The sequence below is a fragment of the Nomascus leucogenys genome, chromosome 7b, assembly GCF_006542625.1.
Source record: "Nomascus leucogenys isolate Asia chromosome 7b, Asia_NLE_v1, whole genome shotgun sequence".
Taxonomy (NCBI): domain Eukaryota; kingdom Metazoa; phylum Chordata; class Mammalia; order Primates; family Hylobatidae; genus Nomascus; species Nomascus leucogenys.
This window is the reverse complement of record NC_044387.1, coordinates 66950294-66974078: the sequence shown is the minus strand read 5'-3', so window position 1 is coordinate 66974078 and position 23785 is coordinate 66950294. Positions and strand designations below refer to the sequence as shown.

Below are 23785 nucleotides of genomic sequence, written 5' to 3'. Positions count from 1 at the left end.
GCCAGGAAAACTGGCTAGCCATATGTAGAAAGCTGAAACTGGATCCCTTCCTTACACCTTATACAAAAATTAATTCAAGATGGATTAGAGACTTAAATGTTAGACCTAAAACCATAAAAACTCTAGAAGAAAACCTAGGCAATACCATTCAGGACATAGGCATGGGCAAGGACTTCACGTCTAAAACACCAAAAGCAATGGCAACAAAAGCCAAAATTGACAAACGGGATCTAATTAAACTAAGGAGCTTCTGCACAGCAAAAGAAACTACCATCAGAGTGAACAGGCAACCTACAGAATGGGAGAAAATTTTTGCAATCTACTCATCTGACAAAGGGCTAATATCCAGAATCTACAAAGAACTCAAGCGAATTTACAAGAAAAAAACAACCCCATCAACAAGTGGGCAAAGGATATGAACAGACACTTCTCAAAAGAAGACATTTATGCAGCCAATAGACACATGAAAAAATGCTCATCATCACTGGCCATCAGAGAAATGCAAATCAAAACCACAATAAGATACCCTCTCACACCCGTTAGAATGGCGATCGTTAAAAAGTCAGGAAACAACAGGTGCTGGAGAGGATGTGGAGAAATAGGAACACTTTTACACTGTTGGTGGGACTGTAAACTAGTTCAACCATTGTGGAAGACAGTGTGGTGATTCCTCAGGGATCTAGAAGTAGAAATACCATTTGACCCAGCCATCCCATTACTGGGTATATACCCAAAGGATTATAAATCATGCTGCTGTAGAGACACATGCACACGTATGTTTATTGTGGCACCATTCACAATAGCAAAGACTTGGAACCAAGCCAAATGTCCAACAATGATAGACTGGATTAAGAAAATGTGGCACATCTACACCATGGAATACTATGCAGCCATAAAAAATGATGAGTTCATGTCCTTTGTAGGGACATGGATGAAGCTGGAAACCATCATTCTCAGCAAACTATCGCAAGGACAAAAAACCCAACACTGCATGTTCTCACTCATAGGTGGGAATTGAACAATGAAAACACTTGGACACAGGAAGGGGAACATCACACACCAGGGCCTGTTGTGGAGTGGGGGGCGGGGGGAGGGATAGAATTAGGAAATATACCTAATGTAAATGACGAGTTAATGGGTGCAGCACACCAACATGGCACATGTATACATATGTAACAAACCTGCACATTGTACACATGTACCCTAGAACTTAAAGTATAATTTAAAAAAAAAAGAACCAAAGAGTAATTTTCTTCCCCTCCTTTCCATATCTGTGCAGTAACATGCTGATAAAAATTATGGCATCACTTTATTATAAGCTTTCCCCTACTCACAGACCCATAGGCTCATGAACTTTAGTTGTAAAGTTCAACATTCTAAAATTATAGAGCTACAAGAATAATGAAAGACTTGCCAAGACCCTCAATATAAAAGTTAAATGCTTCCCTTCAGAGTCAATGGGGCTATCCCAGTAGGTTCAGTGGCATTATCACACACATCATTAGATATTTACGGTATTATGACTTTACATCATATGCATAGCATATAACACTTTTTCTTTGTTTAGGTTGTCATGCATTTTATAAACAGTGGAAATGTCTTACGCATTTGGGTTACCAGGCCTCGTTTACTGAGCAAGTAATGAGCAAGTAACTGAGCAAGAACTTATTTGCTGAGCAAGTAACTGAGCAAGAACCTGAATGACTTAAAATGTGAACAAAGGCCAGGTGTGGTGGCTCACACCTATAATCCCAGCACTTTGATAGGCAAAGGTGTGAGGATCACTTGAGCCCAGGAGTTCAAGACCATCCTGGGCAACATACAGAGATCCCATCTCTTAAAAATGTATATATATGAAGACATTCCATAAAAGGTGTCCTGTTTTTCTCAATGTCCCTGTTGTGAGTTGAATTGTTTCCCCTGAAAAGATATGTTGAGGTTTTGACTCCAAGTATATCAGAATGTGGTCTTTTTGGAAATAAGGTAATTGCAAAAGTAAATTAGTTAAGATGAGGACATACTGGAATAGGGTGGGCCCTGAATCAAATACGATTGATGTCCTTATAAGAACAAGAAGAGAAGGTAGAGACACACAGGTGGAACTCTATGTGATGATGGAGGCAGAGATTAAAGTGATACATCCACAAGCCAAGAAATACCAAAGATTGCTGGCAAACATTGGAATATAAAGGAGATGAAGTACTCTCTCATATAGATTTCATAGGGAACATGGCCCTGCTTGATTTCGGATTTAGAGCTTCTAGAACCATGAGGCAATATATTTCTGTTGTTTTAAGTTGCCCAGTTTTGGGGCTTTGTTATGGAAGTACAAGAAACAAATACAACTCCTGGAAATAGTATTGTCTTATTTTATCATATCATAAAATGGAAATTTCTGGGTATTCAGGCATAGGAGCTAATGAAGGCCATTTTTGCTGATGGAATATCAGCTGTATTCCTAACCTTTTCTCAGAATATTTCCTTCACTTTCTTGCTCCAGCCAAAACCTGTCCTCTGATTCATGTTTCTGCCACAGTCTTGAAATGGGGGAAAGTGTCTTCCTTGTACCTCGTTGCCAATTCCAGATCATTTCCCATGCTTTCTCCATAAAATGCACTGGTTCCTTTGAAGGTTGTGCCAACACAGCTATACCACCTGCTATTCCTCTTTGTTGTAATTATCAATAGAACCCCAGGCCACTATCAGTCCAAAAATATGTTAGCATCTTCCCATTGTTTTCTTTTTAACAGTATACTTTAAAAATTCTTGGTATTTTCAGTATTCACATAGTTGGTCCTTCCAATACCCTGGTCTCTAAATTCTTGACCTCTTCTCCAGCAAGCTTGCCCTCCACTTTATCTCAGCCAACTATTCCAGGTCCTTCACTTTGTTACTGCCCATAACTGCATCCCTCAATAATCCAGTTTTCAAATGTCCTCTCTGACTAACAGCTCCTATCTTATGATTTATTCCCAAAATCAAAAGTTCTTCACTGGAATGGCCAATTCATTTACTTTATCAGCTTTATGATCCAGAACTATACCCACCCTACTCTCACCCCATGCCCTCACATCCCATCTTACCCAGCCTGGGCCTCATGGGTCCATCATTGTAATTCCTTTATTACATACACCATCAACAGTGTTGCTCATCTCTACTGCTTCATATTTGCCTGGCAAAATACTAACCCTGCTGAACTCTTAACTCTACGCCTTCCTGCATATGTACCTGAACATGCTGGAGCAAACACACTACCATGCTGACTGGTCTCATTTGAAATTCATGACAACTAAATGTAAGTGAGCCTGGCAATTCTACGCCTTTCCTTTAATTAATTCACTCTTCCACTCTCTAGAGGATCATTTCACACCCTCTCCTTGCCTCTCAAATCTCCAGTGCCTCTTTTTTCATATCAAGTATTGCCAAAAGGAAATTGGCTGATGAGGAAATAAGCAATCAGAGAAATTTTACATGATCCCACCCACCTGCATCTGTAGCCATATTCTTCGCCTTTTCTCCTGTTTCTATAGATAAACTGTCTTTTCTCCCCTCTAAAGGAAGTTCTTTGAGTTATATGTCATTTCTTATGTCCTACTTAATGATATGATTCATACAGATATTCCTTTTTCTCCTATATTATCACATTTTCTCTCTCTACTGGATTATTTCCATTAGCATATAAGCATTCTGTAATATTACACATCTTAAAATTAAACCTCACCTTATCCTACCTGCACTCCATTTCTGTGCTCCCTTTTTATAGCAGAATTCCTCAAAAAAGTTATTTAAACTTATTCATTACTCATTCAATAATATGTACTGAGTTATTTCTACATGCCAGACACCGTCCCAGGTGTGGGAATATAACAATAAGTAAAACAGATGTGTCTTTGCTTTCAAAACAGCATTTTGAGAATACTAGTGGAAAGAAACAACCAACAGATAAGTAGAAATATAGTATGTGAGATGGGTGATAAGTGCTGAAGACAAAAATAAAATAATGTAGAGGAATAGGAAGTACTAGATTGGGATGGGAGAGAGGGTTGCTATTTTAAATAGGATGGTTAAGTTCAGATTCACTGAGAAAATGATATTTGAGCAAAGGTCTGGAAGAGATAAGAGAGTGAGCTTCTGGTGCTAGAGTGTTCCAGGTAGAAGGAATACTAAGTGCAAAGGTCCTGAGAGTATACCCAGTGTCCTTAAGAAACACCAAGGTGGCCAGTGTGACTGGAATACAGTGAACAAGGGAGAGAGTAGATAAAGATGATGTCAGAGACAGAGCAGGGGACAAATGATTTAGGACCTTAAAGTCCTTCGTAAGGACTTTGAATTTTAATTTGAGAGAGACAGGAAACCATTAAATGGGTTTTGATGAAAGGAATGCATGTTCTGCTGTACTTTTTTAAAGGATGATTCTGGATGCTGGATTGAGAACAGATTGTAAGGGGACCATGGTGGAGGCAGGAAGACCAGTTAGAAAGCTAATGATATTATGGCAAGTGATCCTGTTAACTTGGACCAGAGTGGTTGAGTAAATCTGATAGGAGGTAGTTGTAAGTAGAACTGGAAAGTAGAACTGAGAGATTGAATGAAGGTTTTTTGGGAAAGAGAAGAGTCAAAGATGACTCCAGTCCTGAGCAACTGGAAGTGTAGAGTTGCCATTTACTAAGATAGGGAAGATTTTAGGGTTGAGCAGTTTGAAGGAACTCATAAGGATAATTCAGCTTGGGAGATACTTGGATTCCACTGACTTTCAGACATCTAAGTAGAGACATCAGGTAAGCAATGGACTATATGAGTCTGGAATTCAGGAAAGAGATCTTAATTAGAGATATATATTTGGGAGACGTCAGCATCTAGATGGGTTTTAAATTAGACTGAAAGAAAGTGATAATAGGCCGGGCGCGGTGGCTCACGCTTGTAATCCCAGCACTTTGGGAGGCCGAGGCGGGCGGATCACGAGGTCAGAAGATCGAGACCACGGTGAAACCCCGTCTGTACTAAAAATACAAAAAAAAAAATTAGCCGGGCATGGTGGCGGGCACCTGTAGTCCCAGCTACTCGGAGGGGCTGAGGCAGGAGAATGGCGTGAACCTGGGAGGCGGAGCTTGCAGTGAGCCGAGATTGTGCCACTGCACTCCAGCCTGGGCGACAGAGCGAGACTCCGTCTCAAAAAAAAAAAAAAAAAAAAAAAAAAGAAAGTGATAATAAAGAATGAAAGATATCAGAGGATCAAGTGCTAGGACACTGCAATAGTAAGAGATTCACAAAGTAGACCAAGGAATGGCCAGTTTGCTCAGGAGGAACACTGAGAAATTTTGGTGTCCTAGAAGTTTAGCAGAGAATGTGTTTCAAAAAGGGGAAAGTGATCAGCTACTTCAGTTGCTGCTAATAGTTCAAATAAAATGAAGTTTCAGAATTGACCATTGGTTTTAAGAAGACAGAGGTCATTGAGGACCTTAACAAGAGCTATTTCATCAAAGTTAGGTAGTTGAAAGCCTGATTGGATGGGTTGAGGAAAGAATGGAAGAAGAGTTAAAGACAGTGATAATTGATAACTCTCTTAGGGAAATGTTTCTGTAAAGGGTACAGAAAATGGAGTACTAACAAAGTAATAAAATATGAAGAGAAGATTTTGTTTAAATTGGGAAAATTAGTAGCACATTTGTGTCAATAGGATTAACCCACTTATGGAGAGAAAAACTGATACAGAAAAAATAAGGGAGCACTTGTGGACACATGTCCTTGAGCAGGAGAAAGGGAGTGAGCTCTAGTGCATAGTAGCCTCCTAGAGAGAGAGATTTATTATGGGAATTGACTCATGCAATTATGGAGCCTAGAAGTCCCACTGTCTAATATCTGGAAGCTGGAAAAATGGCAAAGCCAGTGATGTAATTCAGTCCAAGGCCAAAAGCCTGAGAATCAGAGAAACCAATAGTATAACTCTTAGCTCCAGTCTGAGTTTGAAGGCCTAAGAACTGGGGGTTGGGGGTGGTGGCTGGTATAGGTCCTGGAGCCAAAAACCCAAGAACCCATAGTCCCAGTGTCCAAGTACAGGAGAAGATGGATGTCCCAGCTCATGACAGGAGTAAATTCACCCTACTTCTGCCTTTTTGTTCAATACAGGTCCTCAACGGATTGGATGACACTTGCCCCCATTGGTGAGGGTGGATCTTCTTTACTCAGTGTACTAATTTAAATGCTAATATCTTCCAGACATACCCAAACAGATACACCCAAAAACAATGTTTTGCCAACTATCTGGGCATCCCATAGTTCAGTCAAGTTGATACATTAAAATTAACCATCATATATTCCTGTTAGCATTTATTATCTTATGACATCTTAATCATTTGTTAATTTGTTTATCTATGTTCTCCAACTAGAATGTAAGCATCACAAGAGAGCAGGGACTTTATCTGTTTTAGTCACTATCATAATCCCAATACCCAAAATAGTGCCTGCCAGTTGAAGCCACTCAAAAACATTTTTTGAATGTTTTTGAATGTTTTGAATGAAAGTGAATGTATGGTTGGGCAAATGAATGGATGCATCTGTCCAAAAAGTTGGGTTGGAGCTATTTTTAAAACTGCTGTTTTCTTGTTATATGCTCTAACTTCAGAGACATATTCTTTATTATGAAGCCACTTTGAAGGAACTGAGTGCACTTTCCCTCACACTCTATTTGTAGAGAGGTAGCACAGTATGATGAAAAGTTATAAAATTCTGGTTTAATTGGCAGTCAGTACCAGTTATGTAAAAGTAGGTTTTCTTTAACCCTTCTCAGCCTCAGTTTTTACTTCTGTGAAATGAAGATTATGATAAGATGAAATGAGTTAATTTTTGTGGAAGCATATTGTAAGCTGTAAAGAGCCATGCAAATGTTACATTTGACACTTAATAGAGAAAAATAGAATTCCTGGAGGACATCAAGATTCTACAAAAGCACTCATCTGAAATGCAGCAGCTGGCCAACTACTTCAGATCTTAATCATGGGCTGAGTCCTAAGACTTAAAACTTTAGGATTCTATAACCATACATAATCTATAATTTTATAATCTTGTGTATAATTGAGTCCAATGTTTACCATGGCCAGCAGTCAGAGCAGTGAAACTTTCTCTGAAGTGTCACCTTTTACTACTAAGATCCTGTCCTAGTTCATCCAGGCTACTGTAAAAAAAATACCACAAACTGGGTGGCTTATAAACATTAGAAATTTATTTCTGACAGTTCTGGAGGCCAGGAAGTCCAAGATGAAGGTAGATTCAGTGTCTGGTAAAGGCCTGCTTTCTGGGTCATAGATGGCTGCTTTTTGCTGTGTCCTCACAAGGTGGAAAGGGCAAGGCAGCTCTGTAGGGCCTCTTTTATAAGAGCACTAATTCATTCATAAGGTCTCCACCCTCAGGACCTAATCACCTCCCAAAGTCCTATCTCCCAATACCAGCACCCAGGGGGTTTGGATTTCAATATACAAATTTTAGGGGCACAGAAACATTCAGATTATCATGGACCAAGAGTGCTTTCAAATACATTACCTCAATTATCTTGATAACATATCTCTCATTTAGGCAAGGGCAGAAATTATTGTTCTTCTTTATTTTGTCAGTGTATCTTCCTCAGTCCATGGAGTTTCTGTCTGTGAGGATAAATTAACGCCTTGTCCAGCCTTAAAAACTGTACTTATAAGTTCGTTACTTGGAATTTCATATTAATCTTCCTTATGAAACAGTGGTACTAGTGGCAAGTGTCCACTAGAGTTTAACTTCTAACAGGCCAAGAATTGAAATTGTGCATGTCTTATTCATTACCTTATCTTCAATGCCAAGTATTCAATAAATATTTATTGGAAGGAGGGCAATAGAAAGGTAGATGAGTAATGAATGATTAGAATGATTCAAATGATAAATGAGTGGTTAGGAGGTTAGGAACTCAACCTGACTCATAACATCTTACCTTTTATTTGCTATGAAAAATAAATTATAGTTTTTTAATAATCTTAAGCAAAATAATCATCCTTTTATTGAGACCTATTGTGTATTGTGAGTACTACAAAGATTAATCTGACATTGATCTTTTCATTAAAGGTCTTATGGTTTAATAGAGAAAAGAGGATACATGCACAAATAATTAAAATTCAACTTAGAAATGATAATTTCACAGTTATATTTCAAAGGAGATTACTAACATAGAAAACACTTCATTAAATAGAAGTAGATTTTTTGCAATAAATTTTCTACTGAAAGAAAATTTTTAATTTGAGGAGAATGAAAAGGTGGATAGACACTTCCAATGTTTCTCAATGGATCTCTTGCTTGCTTCAGTTTTTTTTTTTTTCATTTGCATGGTTCTGATCCTCTGTTGTGCCTAACATCACTTAAAAACTTGCATATCTTTTGTTTCCTTTGATGTGGTTTATCACTAATACTATGTGTAGCAGCCATTATTATGGTCTTTATCAGCAGCATATAATAGAGAAGATTGAAGGAGAGAGATTCTAAAACTTGAAAAGTAGTATAGGATGGTAATTAAGATGAAGAGGCGATAGAGCTGAGTTAAGCACTTTGGCTGCGAAGTCAGGCGGTTGGGTTTTAAACCCTAGTGAACAGTACTAGGACAGTTGATCAAGCATTTTGAAATCTTTCCTTCTGTGGACCCCTGTTCTCTATAAGTTGTGCAGTCTCCATATGACTACCAGTCTCCATAGTAGTTAACTCATACTTTCTCCCCAACTACATCTTGCTTACTCTAAGAAGAGGAATGAAAGGAAGCTACCTGTATATCTAGGCTTCTTTCCTACTCCTTCTGAAAGACAAAGTAGGTCAAAGATAGCTGTTCACACCATAGAAACATATCAGTCAAATTCTGTGTAATTGCAGTCTAAGGAAACCATATATTGGATGGTGCTGTCATGGGCTCAAGCCCCCAAATTCTACAGACCATCAATTTATTTAAATAGGTGCATAATTGGCAGAGAAAGGTCAGTAACACTTTGAGTTTTTACCATGAGAATGACAGACCAAAGCCACACTTCTCCTCTCTCCAGCCATAAAGGTCAACTGAGCATCAAGACCTCTTGAAACATGTGGAGTGCAAGCTTTGACCACTGCTGCAAGTCATCCTCAGAGTTCATAGATGACACCATCTTCATATGTGGGGATGATCACATCATTACCTTGGGTTATCTGACAAACATTGGCCTACATGCTCACCCATTCGGAATCATGTAAGCACCCCTTGAGTAAGTGGGGGCACTGCTAGCTCTTCTATCAACTGCTAGCTCTTCTATTCTATCATATAAAATCATTTTGATTTTATATGACTTGGTTTCTTAGAGAGCTGGCCCCTCAGCAAGTAGGTTTATAAGGCACTGTGATCATTGGACTGATATACACATATGCATGTGTATACACAAACACATATGTACACAGAAGATATACATACCAGGCTCTGTTTCTAGGCTAACTATATGTTCCCTTGATCTGACTGTCTCCCCTGTTAGTTTCCATTTTAGCAGTTTTTAAATTCAATAGGTTTGAATTCTCACATCTCTGTATAAGAAACCTTGTTTTTCTGGGGTAGGATAATTTTTATTGAATAGCTATTATGGTTACTTGATGCATAATCCCACGTAACAGGCATGACTAGCTTTAGAGGTATTATCTTCACTTTATATGAGAAAAGCTAGGTTCAGAAAGATTTTGTCACTTGACTGAGACTGCACAACTGGTAGAGAACACAGGATGCTTTCAGCCTGGGTCTGCCTCCCCTTGAATGCCCCTTCCAGGTTATGCTTCCTAAGCATGCCTCTTGGGAGACACAGTTTGTTTTAAAACATATTATCAGCACACAATTACTTTTTCTTGAACATTATATCCTAAGTAACATAGGTTAGAGGAAAAATAATTGCCTTGAAGAAACTTAAAACATATTTGGGCAAACAAGAATCAAGAATATGGAAGAAATTTAGAGAAGAAATTGACTGCTAAACTGTGATTCAAACTGAGCTTAATAGGAGTTCATAGAAGAGAGAGGTCCAGGTCAGCGAATGAGATCAAGGGGCAGCTTTCAAGGCTACAGTCATCATTAGTTTCCCTAGTAATTGGCTGTCTATGATAGAAAATTCTTCAACTTTTGATCCCATCACTATGAACAGAAACAATATATACAGCCATTAGTGTCATGTACAATAATTATTTTTTATAATTTGTTTCCAATTATGGTTGCATAATTAATGGACACACGTATGAGATGCATAAGATGATAAACCTAAACCACTTGAAAAACAACTAGCCATCTGATTGTCTCAGTTGCTTCACATTGAGTCAGTTTCCCTACCTTGTTCTAAAGCAAGTGAAGACAAATCTCCCCTTGAAGCTAAGAGTAACTTCTGACTAAGGGAAGGGAAGCACCTGGTAAGCAGTTTTCAAATGCTCTAGAGGTGAAAGAGGTGACATTGATAAACTTCTTCCCCCATTAAGGACTACTGTCCCAAGAAGGCCAGTTGCACTGCTGGTCTGGGACTTCTCAGGCTTCACCAAAGTGAGCTGGAGACATGAGATGAGTTGGGGCAGTCTTGTCCTAGCCAGGCTTTTCCCTTGCCCTTTGGTTCCTTCTTCAGCACCAGCTACTGGGGGTGCTTCTTAAGCAGGTAGGGTCAATCCAGAGTTGGAAAGACACTGGTTCCTTGCTACTCCCTTGCCTATTGGTAACCAAGCTGAAGGAACTTAATCATGTGTTCTACTTAAGAGAATATTTAGCAATAGCAGGTCCTTTGGTTCCCAAACCACACTCAGGATTGACAAGACCAAATCCTTTGGTCAAAAATTAGGGAGGAAAGTTTGGTCCTAGAAGCCTCTGAGTATCTCTGCCTCCAGCCCTTCATGGCCTGGAAGCTCAATTCTTCACAGCTTTCCTCTTTCCTCTAGGTTAGAATAAGCCAATGTACAGTTCATTTTGGCACATTTCACTAAACAGACTGTGTGGGTTTGAGTAACCTGAACCTATGATTGCACACATTAAGTTTCCATCAAAGTTATTAGAAAGTAACCTTTTCATCTTACATTTTAAATTAGCATATAACATGGATGAACTGGAGGACATTATGCTAAGAGAAATAAACCAGACACAAAGAAAAATACTTCATAATCTCACTTATATGTGGAATCTAAAGTAGTCAAACTCATAGAAAGAGTAGACGGGAGGTTACCAGGGGCCAGGGAGTTGGAGAAATGGGGAGATGTTGGCCAAAGTATGCAGACTTGCAGTTATAAGCCAATAAGTTCTGGACACTGAATGTACAGCATCGTTACTATAGTTAATAATAATGTATTGCATATTTAAAATTTGCTAAGTGATTAGATCTTAAGTATTCTTAAGATCATACACAAAAAGGTAACTATGTGAGGTGATGGATATGTTAAATAGCTTTATTGTAGTAATCATTTTGCAATATATACATATATCAAAACATCATGTTGTACACCTTGAATAGATACAATTTTTGTCAATTATACTTCAATAAAACTAAGAATAGTAGCTAGCATATAAACAGAAAAGCGAAGCCATGTTTTATATAATGTTTTTATATTGATAAAATCTACTAAGCCTCTTTTGTTCTTTATTTCTCAGAGAGGGAAAAAGATGTGCATATAAATATTAAAAAGATACTTTCCTCTCCTAAACATAGACTCCCCACACAATAACCCAGTTTTAGCTTGATACATGCAACTGAATCAGTATGGCTGTTTAATAACCATATTCCTAATTTTGATAAAAATCATAGTCTTTTTAAAGTTTGAGTCTGTCACTTGGTATACATTTACTTGACAATTTTATGTAAGTTTAGTTTGCGTGTATCCCTGTGAGAGAAGGAGCAGTGGGAATGAAAGAAAAGCTGAACTATATCGTGTATAGGGAGGGGATTGGGGCCTGGGGAGACTCTTCCTTCTTCTGTTTAAATGTTTATCTTTGTGACAGGAAGGAGATATGGGTATTATGAGTGTGTCTGTGTGTGGGCACAATAGTAAGCAAGCCTTCTTCCCTTTTCCTTTCCCCAGGGCTGGGATCTGTGGGTAATGTGGAGAGGTGGAAATAGAGCAGGAAGACAACAAATCCTGCTCCACATCTGAAGCCGCTACTTTCTGATTTCCTAGCAAAAGAGAGTTAACATTCATAATTCTACAGTATCAACTGTAAATATCTATTCTTATTTTTCCCTGAATGTGGTGCTAATGAAAGTGAAGACCAATCATCAAGGGTGAATTATTTAATACAATAATGTTTTAATAGCTGGGAAGAGACACAAATAGTGGAGACGCCTGTGGCTAATGGATTTCCCTGATAGGAGATAAAAGGCCGATTACACAGCAGAGCAAGTGAAGAACTGGTGCATTAATGACAATTTACAGGTCAGCTCACTTACAGGAGTGATTTAAAATGTACCATCTGTTTTCTAACTGTAGGTTGATAACTGTGATTCTACAGACAGTCAACATCTCTTCATCAAGAACTGCTACCTATTTGTCTTTCTCAGCCTGGTTAGTTTGCCCCATATTATTTTACCAAGTGGACCCTGAGATTCTTTCCAGATGAAATAGTTTCTAGATTGGATGGGTTGATAACAGTCAATCCTGCTTCCGCTCAGTCTCTCTCTGCCCAGTTAGAGAATTAAGCCCTGATGTCCTAAGGCATTCATTGTGTGTATTGAACTAACTTCTTCCTAATGCATCTACCCTGGCACAATGACCCTCTCATCCTTGGGAGAGTCGAGAAACCAGTCACTCCAATCATTTTCTGTGTTCTGTGGTTTGCCCCTTCCCCTTCCCTTCCCCCTCATTCCCCTCCCCCCATCCTCCCCCTGTCTTTCACATAGACACAAAAAGAGGAGCCCAGCTTTGATTTTCACTAGTGCCCCCTTCCCCTGTTTCACACTGTACCACCTATAACTAATGTGTAGTAGAGTGTAAAGAGTTAAGTGTGAGGGCTTTGGAGCTACACTTGTGGGTTTAGATTCTGTCTCTGTCACTTTCTAACTATGGTGACCTTGTCCAGGTTGTTTAACTGTTCTGTGCCACTGTTGCCTCTTGTGAAAATGAGGGTAATAATAAAACCAACATCAAGGGGTTGCTGTGAGAATTAAATTATTCCACATGCACTAAGCATTCAAAGCAGTGTCTGCTTCTCAAAAGAAGACATACAAGTGGCCAACAAGTATAGGAAAAAAAGCTCAACATCACTAATCATCAGAGAAATGCAAATCAAAACCACAATGAGATACCATCTTACACCAGTCACAATGGCTACTATTAAAAAGTGAAAAAACAATAGATACTGGAGAGGCTACAGAGAAAAGAGAACACTTCTGCACAATTAGTGGGAATGTAAATTACTTCAGTGTCTGTGGAAAGCAGTTTTGGAGATTTCTCAAAGAACTTAGAACTACCATTCAACCCAGCAATCCCATTACTGCATATATATCCAAAAGAAAATAAATCATTTTATGAAAAAGATACATACACTCACATGTTCATCACTGCACTGTTCAAAATAGCAAAGACATGGAATCAACCTAAGTGACCATCAACAGTGGATTAGATAAAGAACATGTGGTACATATACACCCATGGAATACTACACAGCCACAAAAAAGAGCAAAATTGTGTCCTTTGCAGCAACATGGAAACAGCTAGAGGCCATTATCCTAAGCAAATTAACACAGGAACTGAAAACAAAATACTACATGTTCTCACTTACAAGTGGGAGCTTGGATATTGGGTACTCAGGGACATAAAGATGGCAACAAGAGACAATGGGGACTAATTGAGTCCCCAGAGTGGGGAGGGAGGAAGGGGGCAAGGGTTGAAAAACTAACGGTTGGGTACTATGCTCAGTATCTGGGTAATGGGATAATCCATATCCCAAACTTCATCATCACTCAATGTTGTTTGTTACCCATGTTTGTTACCCATGTAACAAACCTGCACGTGTACCCCCTGAATCTAAAGTAAAAGTTGAAATTATTAAAAAATGAAACAAAGCAGTGTCTGTCACATGAAAGTGCATGATAAATGTTACTATTGAGATTATAGAAGACAACTGGTTGGGAGAGCTGGCTGATGATCCTTACTTGGGTCTGTGAACCAAGTAGAGCTTTGCAGCTTACCTGAATGAAGTTGGAAGAATGAAATGAAAACATTGGCAAGCTTTTTCTGCCTTCGTATTACAGTCATTCACTAATTGACACACATTCGTTGAGCACCCACTATGTACTAGATTAGTGGTTCTCAAAGTGTGAACCCCCAAGTCAGCAGCAGCAGCATCACTGGGACCTTGTTAAAAATACAAATTCTCACCACAACTCCCATCCCTCTCCCCAGGCTTTTTGAATCAGACACTGTGAGGATGGGGAAATCAATCTGTGTTTTAACAAGCCTTCCAGATGTTTCTGATGTGCTAACATTTGAGAACCACTGCCCCAGATGTAGAAAGTGGTCACTCTGCTGGCCAAAGGGACGGTAAACGTGAATGACATAGTGTCCCAACCTTCAGGAGCATAGATTTGTAAACAAGAACAACCATGGATTCTGAGAGGTACAATTCAGTTACACAGAACAGTGGTTCACAAAAGAGAGGGTGGCCAATTCAGCATTTTGGAAGGAGGTGTTGGAAAGCATTCCTGAAGAAGTCATGTTTGAACTGAGTCTTGGAAAAAGACTCAAACTTTTCCAGTTATAAGTGGGGAAAACAACATTCTAGAGAGAGGACTGAGTGCATGTATACTTGGCGATGGACAGGTGTGCACACCGACCTCAGCTTTTAAAAAGCAGCAGCTTGACAGGAGGGGTTTTTGTGTTTTGTCTACAGTTGTATCCGCAGTGTCGAGAACATGCCCCTAGCTCACAGGAAGCACTAAGTAACTACTTGAATGATTGAATGCAAAGATCCTAAATTTCCACATATTGAATTTTCATGAATGATTTCTTCTCAGCATAGGATAGTAAAACAAAGAAATCAAGCTAATGGTGAGTTTTCTCCTTTAAAGTACTACATATTTCTGCAAGAAATTAGCCAAGGACTGGATCGTTTGCTTAACATGCTATATCTTAAACCATGGGTTGGCAGTATGAGACATAGTACTTCTAAATCTGCCAGGGTGGCTCGATGAAGCCCAGGGCACTTGCTTGATACAACCTTCTGAACCTGAAAACTTCACCTGCAAATTATTGCTGCTTCTCCATAAACACACTGATCTTTACAATAGAAACCACAACAGGTTCCTCATTAAAATATGAAGAACCAAATATCCCAAGCAGCATATTTTCTTCTGCTTTAGTTAAAATCACCTCTGCATGCAGAGTGATTGGGTTTTGTGTCTCTCTAGTCCTGTCCTCATAGGCTGCGCTGTGCCAGATGCTTGCTGTTCTGTCTTCTGGATGCCAGGGCATACTTCATAGCATCAGAAACTTCCCCAGGGGTCCTCTGCATCTTCATACTGACCACAGTGACAGGTCTGTTGGCCAATTCAAAAGAAAGGACTTATGCCAAAGTAGACTCCAGTACTGAGGTTTCCTTCCTTTCAGAGCCACTTCTAAGGGAGCCATCCTGGGGGATTTCGTCCCCAGCATCCCTGCCATACCTCGTCTGGCTTCATGTACCCAGTTAATTACATCCCTGAGTAGCTTGCTCTGATCTCTGATCTGACAGAGCCTCTAAGGAAGGCTGCTGTAACATGTGTTTCCAATCAAGTGGATCAGAGATCATAGCATTTTAGAGGAAAAAGGGACCACAGAGATCATGGACAACCTCCTCAACACATAGCCTTGTTCCACTGTCTTCTAAGAACATGCGGTTTCCAAACATTGAATATGACAATGGTCGGGTATGCGAAGGATGGAGACGTTATAAATATATAATACTTTTTAAAACCCAAGTTGAAATGGGTTTTTCTTTATTTTGGGGTGCTTAAAGAGAGAATATAGCTTTGAAATGATTATTCATATAAAAAATTTAAAAACCTAATAATAAAGTTGAGATAGAAAGAGGAGCCAGGGATATGTGAGATCACTGAAGTGATTTCAGGCAGGAAATGTCACCTTTTACATGAAGATTATAGCTTAATTTTGCTACTTCTCTCCAAGTTCTGTAAACCTTATGAATAGAGCACTGAGCTGGACCTTCTTGAACTTGAAAAGTTTGTTCTTTAAAGTGTATTTTTCTATTCATCCAGTGCCTCAATTTCTCTGTAAAATATATTTTTTTCTTTATTTCAGTCCTTGCCCCAGGAATATCCTTGGGGTTAATATTTATGGAGAGAATGTATTTGTTAAGCACCTTGTGCTTCAGAGACATAGTTGCTTTAAAAATAGAGCTTAATTATTAGCTTTTAATATTTTGGTTTTGCATAAAAAGAAACATCTAACAGCCATGCGACATTTAACACACCAGGAATCCTGTTTGTTCTTTACCAGTTTCACTTTTTCTGTTTGTCTCTCTTAGTTTTAGTTTATATTGGTTGTAGAGAAAAAGGGCTAGAGACCACCAATTTTTATGGGTTAAATAGACAGCCAGTGGTCAGTGTTGAAGCTGGTTTTCAATGAACATAGGGCCAATGATGGGCCAGACATACATTCTTGGCATTTTGAGTGTATGCAGATTGGGGCTGGAGCTGGGGGACAGAATTTTATATAATATGTCAGAGTGGAAAGGAGATTTTGGTAAACCATTCATGCAGAAATCAGTGAAAACACTGTTCCCGCACCACTTCATTCAGAGCTATTGACTTCATGTAGCTAAATGTTTGATTTGTTTTGTTTGACATTCTATACCCTCAATCATCACTACCTCCGTGTCCTTTCACAAAAATTATTTTCCAAAAGATATTTCCAAGTGTCACTAAACTTAGGTAAATATGAAAACTGAGGTTTGGTCTGCAGGGGAAAGGCAAAAAGTCAATTCCAAGGGCCAATTATCGATGGTTTGGTAGATCTGGTTGCAAAATGAACCAGCGAAAGAGAAAAACATCTATTGTTTGTCCAGAGAAGTTTGAAAAACAGGAGGGGGTTTTGACCAACACTAAAAATTTCATAGGAAGACTTAGCAATTCTTAGTGATGGAGGTTAACGTGAGTGTGTTACTGTGTGTGTAGATAAGCACTCTTGTGCTGCAGGGAATAGCATCTTAATGAAACTGAGATTGTAATTGTTAGCGAAGAAAGAATCAAAAAATGAGGAAGAAGAAAAATAGGAATTATGAACAGTGTTAAAGCGTACAAATTTAGGGGAGCTATATTGAAATTTTAAATTGAAAAATCAGTTATGTTTCAGGATTTCCCATTTGCTAGACATTGTGTAAGAAAAAATTCTACGGGATCTGAGATTCATTATATTTGTTTTGAAGGAGTCAGAAAGTTAGAAACTATTTCATTTACATAAATAAAAATGTTATCTTGATAAAGGAATGAGACATTTATTTTAGATATCTACAGACAGGTGAAATAAAAATCACATAAACTGTAATTGTTGATGAAATATCATGCCATATGATTATAGACTGTATGAACACAGACTGACTTTACTAAAATAATAAGCAATTTAGGTTGATTGCAAATCAGTATTTTTCTCAATCTTAGTCTCCCAGTAAAAATTATATTTTAAAATACTTAACAGTTTTTTGTGTTGAATTTAGAAAATTAGGGGTAACTTCACTTATTCTTTGTAGATAGCTACCAAATTTTTGGTGCACCTGAGAGAATCTATTTATTGCGTTATTTATAAACACTAATGCTTGATAACTGATTAGAAGTAATTCTAACTCCTATTTTCTTGTTTTACAGCTTGGTTCATCTTCTTCTGTGCCTTTCACATCTATTTTTTCTCAGCTTTTTATGACTGTTGTGGTTCCTCTCGTCATTGGACAGGTAAGGCCTCCAATTCTATCTGATCTTTTCTTTATGGATCAAATTGTGAAATCTTACATAATGAGAGAGCAGTTGAGAGAAAGGATATTCAGAGGGAGGAGATAAATGAAAATGTGAGACTAAAAACAAAAGTTTCATCAATCACAGTATTCTCATCTTTTTTATTTTTTGAATTAATACTAATCTGCTTTGCAGTTAGCAGTATATAGGCACCCCTGGTAACTATATATAGGGACTTCTACACAGAGTCTTGATTTTTTTTAATTTATTATCTCCCCTTTGTAGCTGTGTAGCTACCTTGAAAACATCTAGCAAGTCTTTACCTTATTCTGCAACTTTTGATAAGGTCTCCGTGTTTCTGACCATTGTTGGGAACAAGCATCTGTCTTTGGTTGGCATCTTTATAGACTCCTCCAACAGCGGTTATGTTTGTGACCAGGTAATTGGTAAACAATTTAATCCTATTATCTCTTAAAGTTTATCTTAGAATATTTAGGGTTTGTCATTCTTATTCAATTGGACTAATAGGAATTCTACTTTAACTTCTTATAACAAGTTAGTAGTAAGCATATAAGCATACAAATTTTAAAACAAGTGGATTCTTTTTGTTTTCTATAAAATCATAGGATACCACATGCACAACTAAAGTGAACAAGTCTTAGGAAAGCAGTACATTAAGAGCAACTAGATTCTAGACTTATTTCTGCCTTTGATTTTCAGTGTGACTATGGGCAAGTTATTTAATCTCCCTAGCTCCAGGTTCATAATTTATTAAATATTATGACAATAATATCTATCATAAAGGGTTGTTGTAAAGATTAACTGAAATATGCATGCCTGTAAAGTTCTTGTCATAGAACCTAACATAGATAAGTGCCCTGTAGCTTCTATCATCATAATCATTATTACCAAATTCCCTGCAAATACTAAACAGGAAACAAGTCTTTGAAATATTGAATATGAAAAATGTATGCATAGGCTGGGCTCAGTGGCTCACGCCTATAATCCCAGCACTTTGCAAGACTGAGATGGGCGGATCACCTGAGGTCAGGAGTTCGTGACCAGCCTGGGCAATGTGATGAAACCCTGTTTCTATTAAAAATACAAAAAAATTAGCTGGGTGTGGTGGTGGGTGCCTATGGTCCCAGCTACTCAGGAGGTTGATGCAGAAGAATCTCTTGAACCTGGGAGGCGGAGGTTGCAGTGAGTCAAGTTTGTGCCACTGCACTCCAGCCTGGGCAACAGAGCAAGACTCTGTCTCAAAAAAAAAAAAAAAAGAAGAAGAAGAAATGTATGCATAGACATGTAATATTTACATGCTTCTTAGGTCAGGTTCTCTGGGCAACAGACTCAAAGACAGAGGTTTTTATGCAGGAAGTTTACTAGGGAGTACCCTTGGGAGCAATAGAGTGAATAAAGTAGGATGGAGATGATGCAGTCCCAGTAAAGGTCTCAGTAGATCCCATGGGGAACTCTGGAGCCGGAGTGACCCCTCAGAGTTGTCCTGCCTTAAGGCAAGAGCACCTGGTCTTTATACTCTTACACTGACCAGTCATTAGATACTGGCTTCCCTCCTACCCTCCATGAGGGCTGTGACCTTGGGTGAGTCTGCTCTCTTAGGCTGAGGGCAAGTCCCAAAGAGGAACTCCACTGACATATTTTACTCACCCAACACTCCCTGCAGCTGTGGGTATAAGCACCTCATTCCTGAAGAGAGGGATCTGGGTGGTGCTCCACAGCATCCACAACACATGTACTAATTTTTTTTTAATTTTATACTTAGAAAAGGGACTATATTTAGCATAAAATGGGGGATTTAAAAGCACTTTAAGAATAGCATTTAATTAAATATAAAATGATACTTAAAAAATACTTCTCCCACAGTGCTGATCACATAACAGAGATTCTGAATAAATGTTACATCCCTGCCTACCTCTCTGACCTCTGCCACATTTCCCACTTCCAGCCTCCCTGGTTTTCTCAGTTCCTGCTCATTCTTTCTGTTTAGAGTGTCTTTCTGCCTACCCTCCCACCTCAACTTGTTTCTCATTTGACTCTTTAATGAAGCCTTGTTTGAACCATATAGCTGATATATATTTCCCTGATTATTCTTCATTGCAACACCTTGTTTGTTTTCTTTCTTGACCTTTCTCACAAAATATACTTATGTTTAGTTTGCTTGTTAACAATTTGTCTCTGCCATTCGACTGTCAGCTTCTTGAGTACTGGAGCCATATTCGTTTTGTTTATCATTACATTCCCAGACCACAGGTACCCAATAAATATGTGCCAAAAGAGTGAGTGAAAGAATGAATGAGCCAGAGTTCTATGATCCGTAAGGGATATGCTTTGTTGTATAGAGGCATAACTGAATCTACCTGTACTTCTCATGTCCACACAGTTTAAGCTGTGGATTATATTAGTTTAAATTCATACTTATTTTCTTTGTTCTGAAAATAATTCCATCTAATAATTTAAGGCTCATGCATTCTTCTCATACTAGATCTTGGAAATTTCCCTATTAATAATAAATGCTTGGCTTAAAACATACAGACAAAAAATCTGCATGTAGGTTACTTGATTTTGTATGTATAGGGTTATATAATATACGTAATTTAAAAACATTTATCCCAAGGGAACAATGAATTGTTAGATGGCTCATTCTTCATGTACTCAGTAGTAAATAATAAAGTATTCAGTAAATTATAAAGTAATAATAGTAGTCAAAAGGTAGTATAGGTAGCTTTTTTTTTTCTTAAGTGTTCTAGATACCACAGTTCTTTGATGGCTCTTTTCAAGGAGAAACCTATATGCTTGCATCTACCTGCCCCTCCTCTTGTATTCTGGTCTTAGGAATTAACAGTCACCACTCCGTCTCCACATCTAAAAACCACCAATTAGCCTTGCCTCCTCCCTCTCCTTACAGCCATACTCCTTTACATCCAGGCAGTCACTTCATCCTACCATTTCTGCCTCAGAAATCTTTCACACCTGGCCCCTGCAGCCCCAATCGCACTGCTGGAGAGGATGACACACCTTCATCATCTCTTGTCTAAATTATTGCACCTCCTAAACCTGTCTCTCTGCTGTGGGTCTCCTCCAATTCCCATCTAATGTCTTTACTGCCTCCAGAGTAGTCCTAAAACACAAATCAACTCATATTATTCCTCTCCTTAAAAACTTGCTCGTGCCTCCCTGTTGCCAATTCCTTGCATGGCCCCAAAGCCCTTCACAGTCTGGCCCAACCTGCTTCTCCAGTGCCACCTCCCACCACTCCTCTCCTTAGGACTCTGCTTTTCCCATGCTGCATACTCATCATCCTTCACCTGATCATGGCCCTTCACTACTCTATGCCTTTGACTGTATTGCCAGCAAACTCCTACTCATTGTTGAAGACTCGGTATAGAGGTGCCCTCTAATGTGACGCCTGCCTGCTCTGACCTAGACTGGCCTCGATTAAATTCCACGTCTCCCATAGTACTTGATTCATAATATTTATCAGGAAATAATATAATTTATTGATGAGCTTCCTAAAAGCAGAGACTATGTCTTCTTAATTTTCCTGCCTCCTTGCTTATAGTAACTGTCAGTACATATGCATGTACTTAATCTGTTATTTCATCCTAAGTGGTGGTCTCCGTAGGTTACTGTTTATAGGTATATTTAATAACATATTCAAGAGTAGAGTGTAAGATGTATAAAAAGATTGACTGAAGAGAATTTTGAATTTATCTTCAGGGACCCCCCAGCAGTAATTTTCCCTAGGTTGCCATTTGTTCAGGATAATATTTTTAGGTCTGTATATAGTAGGTACTCAATAACAATGACTTACTTCTTTCTTAGTCATCACTTCAAAAACATATCTGAAAAAAAAGTCTATCTTTTTTAAGGATACCAGTTCAAGAAAAAATAAATATTTCAAAATTTTATGTTAAAGAAAAGCCATATTTCTAACACCTCCTTTGACTTTAGTCTTTGGGTGAACTGTGCTGTAACTGGCCCACAGGTACATTAACATAAATGATAGAGCCACACATCTGAGTAAATGTTATTATATAAGTGCTGCTGCATGATCCTCAGGTCCTCCAGTACCTTGGAGAAGGGGGAGCATTCCACAGGCAGGGGTGCCCAGGGCAGGCAGTGCCACCTCAGCCACCTCCTCCTGTAATCACCGCCTCACAAGGTTGTCTCTGCCTGCGTGGTGTAGATTGTGTGGTACACAACAATGCTGCATTTCAAAGAAGTGCGCTCACCTTATAGGCATCATAGATTTTAATATTTATTATTAAAATTGTTCTGGCAGGAAGAAATAAAGTATATTAAAGAAGGGATTTTTCTAATACACACAAAAGTGCTACGGGGCTATAGCAGGCCTGTTGGAACTTGATGATCAATCTCAGGCGGCCCACTTCATAGCCACCATACCTGTCCTCACCTACTAAGCTCACATACTCTATTCAGTAATTCTTCAGTCTCACCAAGACCCCAGATTAACTGACCTTTCAGTCACCATCCTCATGACTTTACTTCCCTTCTTACCCAGATTTGATTCCTCAGTCTACCATTATAATCCCTCCTTGGCAATTATTCTCAATTCCTTCACCGTTTCTCCCTTTGATGTACTTGCTCAAAAAGCCCCAACCCTGGTTAAAGCCAACTCTGCCTACTCCACGCGTGCAATAGAGCTGCTCAGATTCCATGGCCTGTCATTCACCTCACTCCCTGGCAGAGCTCCCAGCTTCTTCACCTCTCCATTTTACCTGCTTCACAAAGGCCCAACCCCACTTCTACTGGAGCAGCTGAGCTTTGCTTCTTAGAGAGCAATACACATTGGTCTCATCTTGTGTTGAATTTACGACCCCACATTTAATGTGTCATCTAACACCTCCCAGAAACCCTACCCTACTTCCTTATAGTGTTTCTTTTTCTACTCTTCGAAGGGATTGTTACCTTATCCTCTATCTTCAAGTCCCTTTTACCTCCCCAACACTCTCCCACTTGCCCATTGCACTCACGTCTCATTGACTTTGCTTCTGTTTCTCAAACATGCCAGTCTTGTTCCTGCCTTAGAACCTTTGCACTGGCCATTCCTTCTGCATGAAACACCTTGCCACCTTTCACATCCTCAGAAAGACCTTTTGCCACCCTCTCCTTGGGTGGCTACCCAGTAGCAACTCAGTCACTATCATATCATCTAGTTTAAACTTCGGCCTAGTATGTATCATTATTTTGCCTCTTGTTTATTTGTTGTTTTGCTTTTTATTTCTCTCTTAAACTGAATGTAAGCATCATGAGAGCAGGGACCTTGTCTACCTAGTTTAATCTACTGACTCACCTCAACTGTGTGATGTAATCTTTGAGGACCCTGTTAGCAGTACACATATGTGCTAGTTCAGAGGAATCAGGTGTCCTGCATGGCAGGCTACTTTCACAACTGTAACTAGGAGTGCCAAATTATGAAAATAAACGCTTGTATGGATTGTTATATGCGTCTTTTAAAATGAGGTTTTATCATTACTGGTTAAACGGAAAATGGGAACTAGAGGGAGAAGAAAAAGACCAGGAAGTAAGAGCTGAATATATTTTTCTTAATCTTTTATTGGTGATAAAAGTTTGTCATTCAACTTGTGATTTATATTTCTGAGAGTGAATTTTATTTTTCTGTTTCTCCATACAATACTTCTTTTTCGTTTAAATCATTATTGACTGACTCTGATTTGATGGGAGGTGTAGTTTGGTCTTCCTCACTGCTTGGCTGCACACACGGCTCCTAGGCCTCACTTTCCTCATTTGTAGAACATAGTGTGTTGTATCTTCTACCCTGAAGGTGCTACGACTCTGTGAGATAAGATTAGTCTTTCCATAGATGG

General features: G+C 38.9%; 1 protein-coding gene across 2 annotated transcripts in view; it reads left to right on the top strand.

Annotated features, from left to right (window-relative positions):
• The window catches only part of SLC10A7 (solute carrier family 10 member 7), a 257106-nt gene that overhangs the window by 190090 nt on the left and 43231 nt on the right, over positions 1-23785 (top strand). For both annotated transcript variants that reach the window (XM_003257779.2, XM_012507958.2), the window contains exon 7: positions 17832-17915. In XM_003257779.2, the coding sequence (XP_003257827.1) occupies positions 17832-17915 (84 nt within the window). The remainder of the gene's footprint in view (positions 1-17831; positions 17916-23785) is intronic.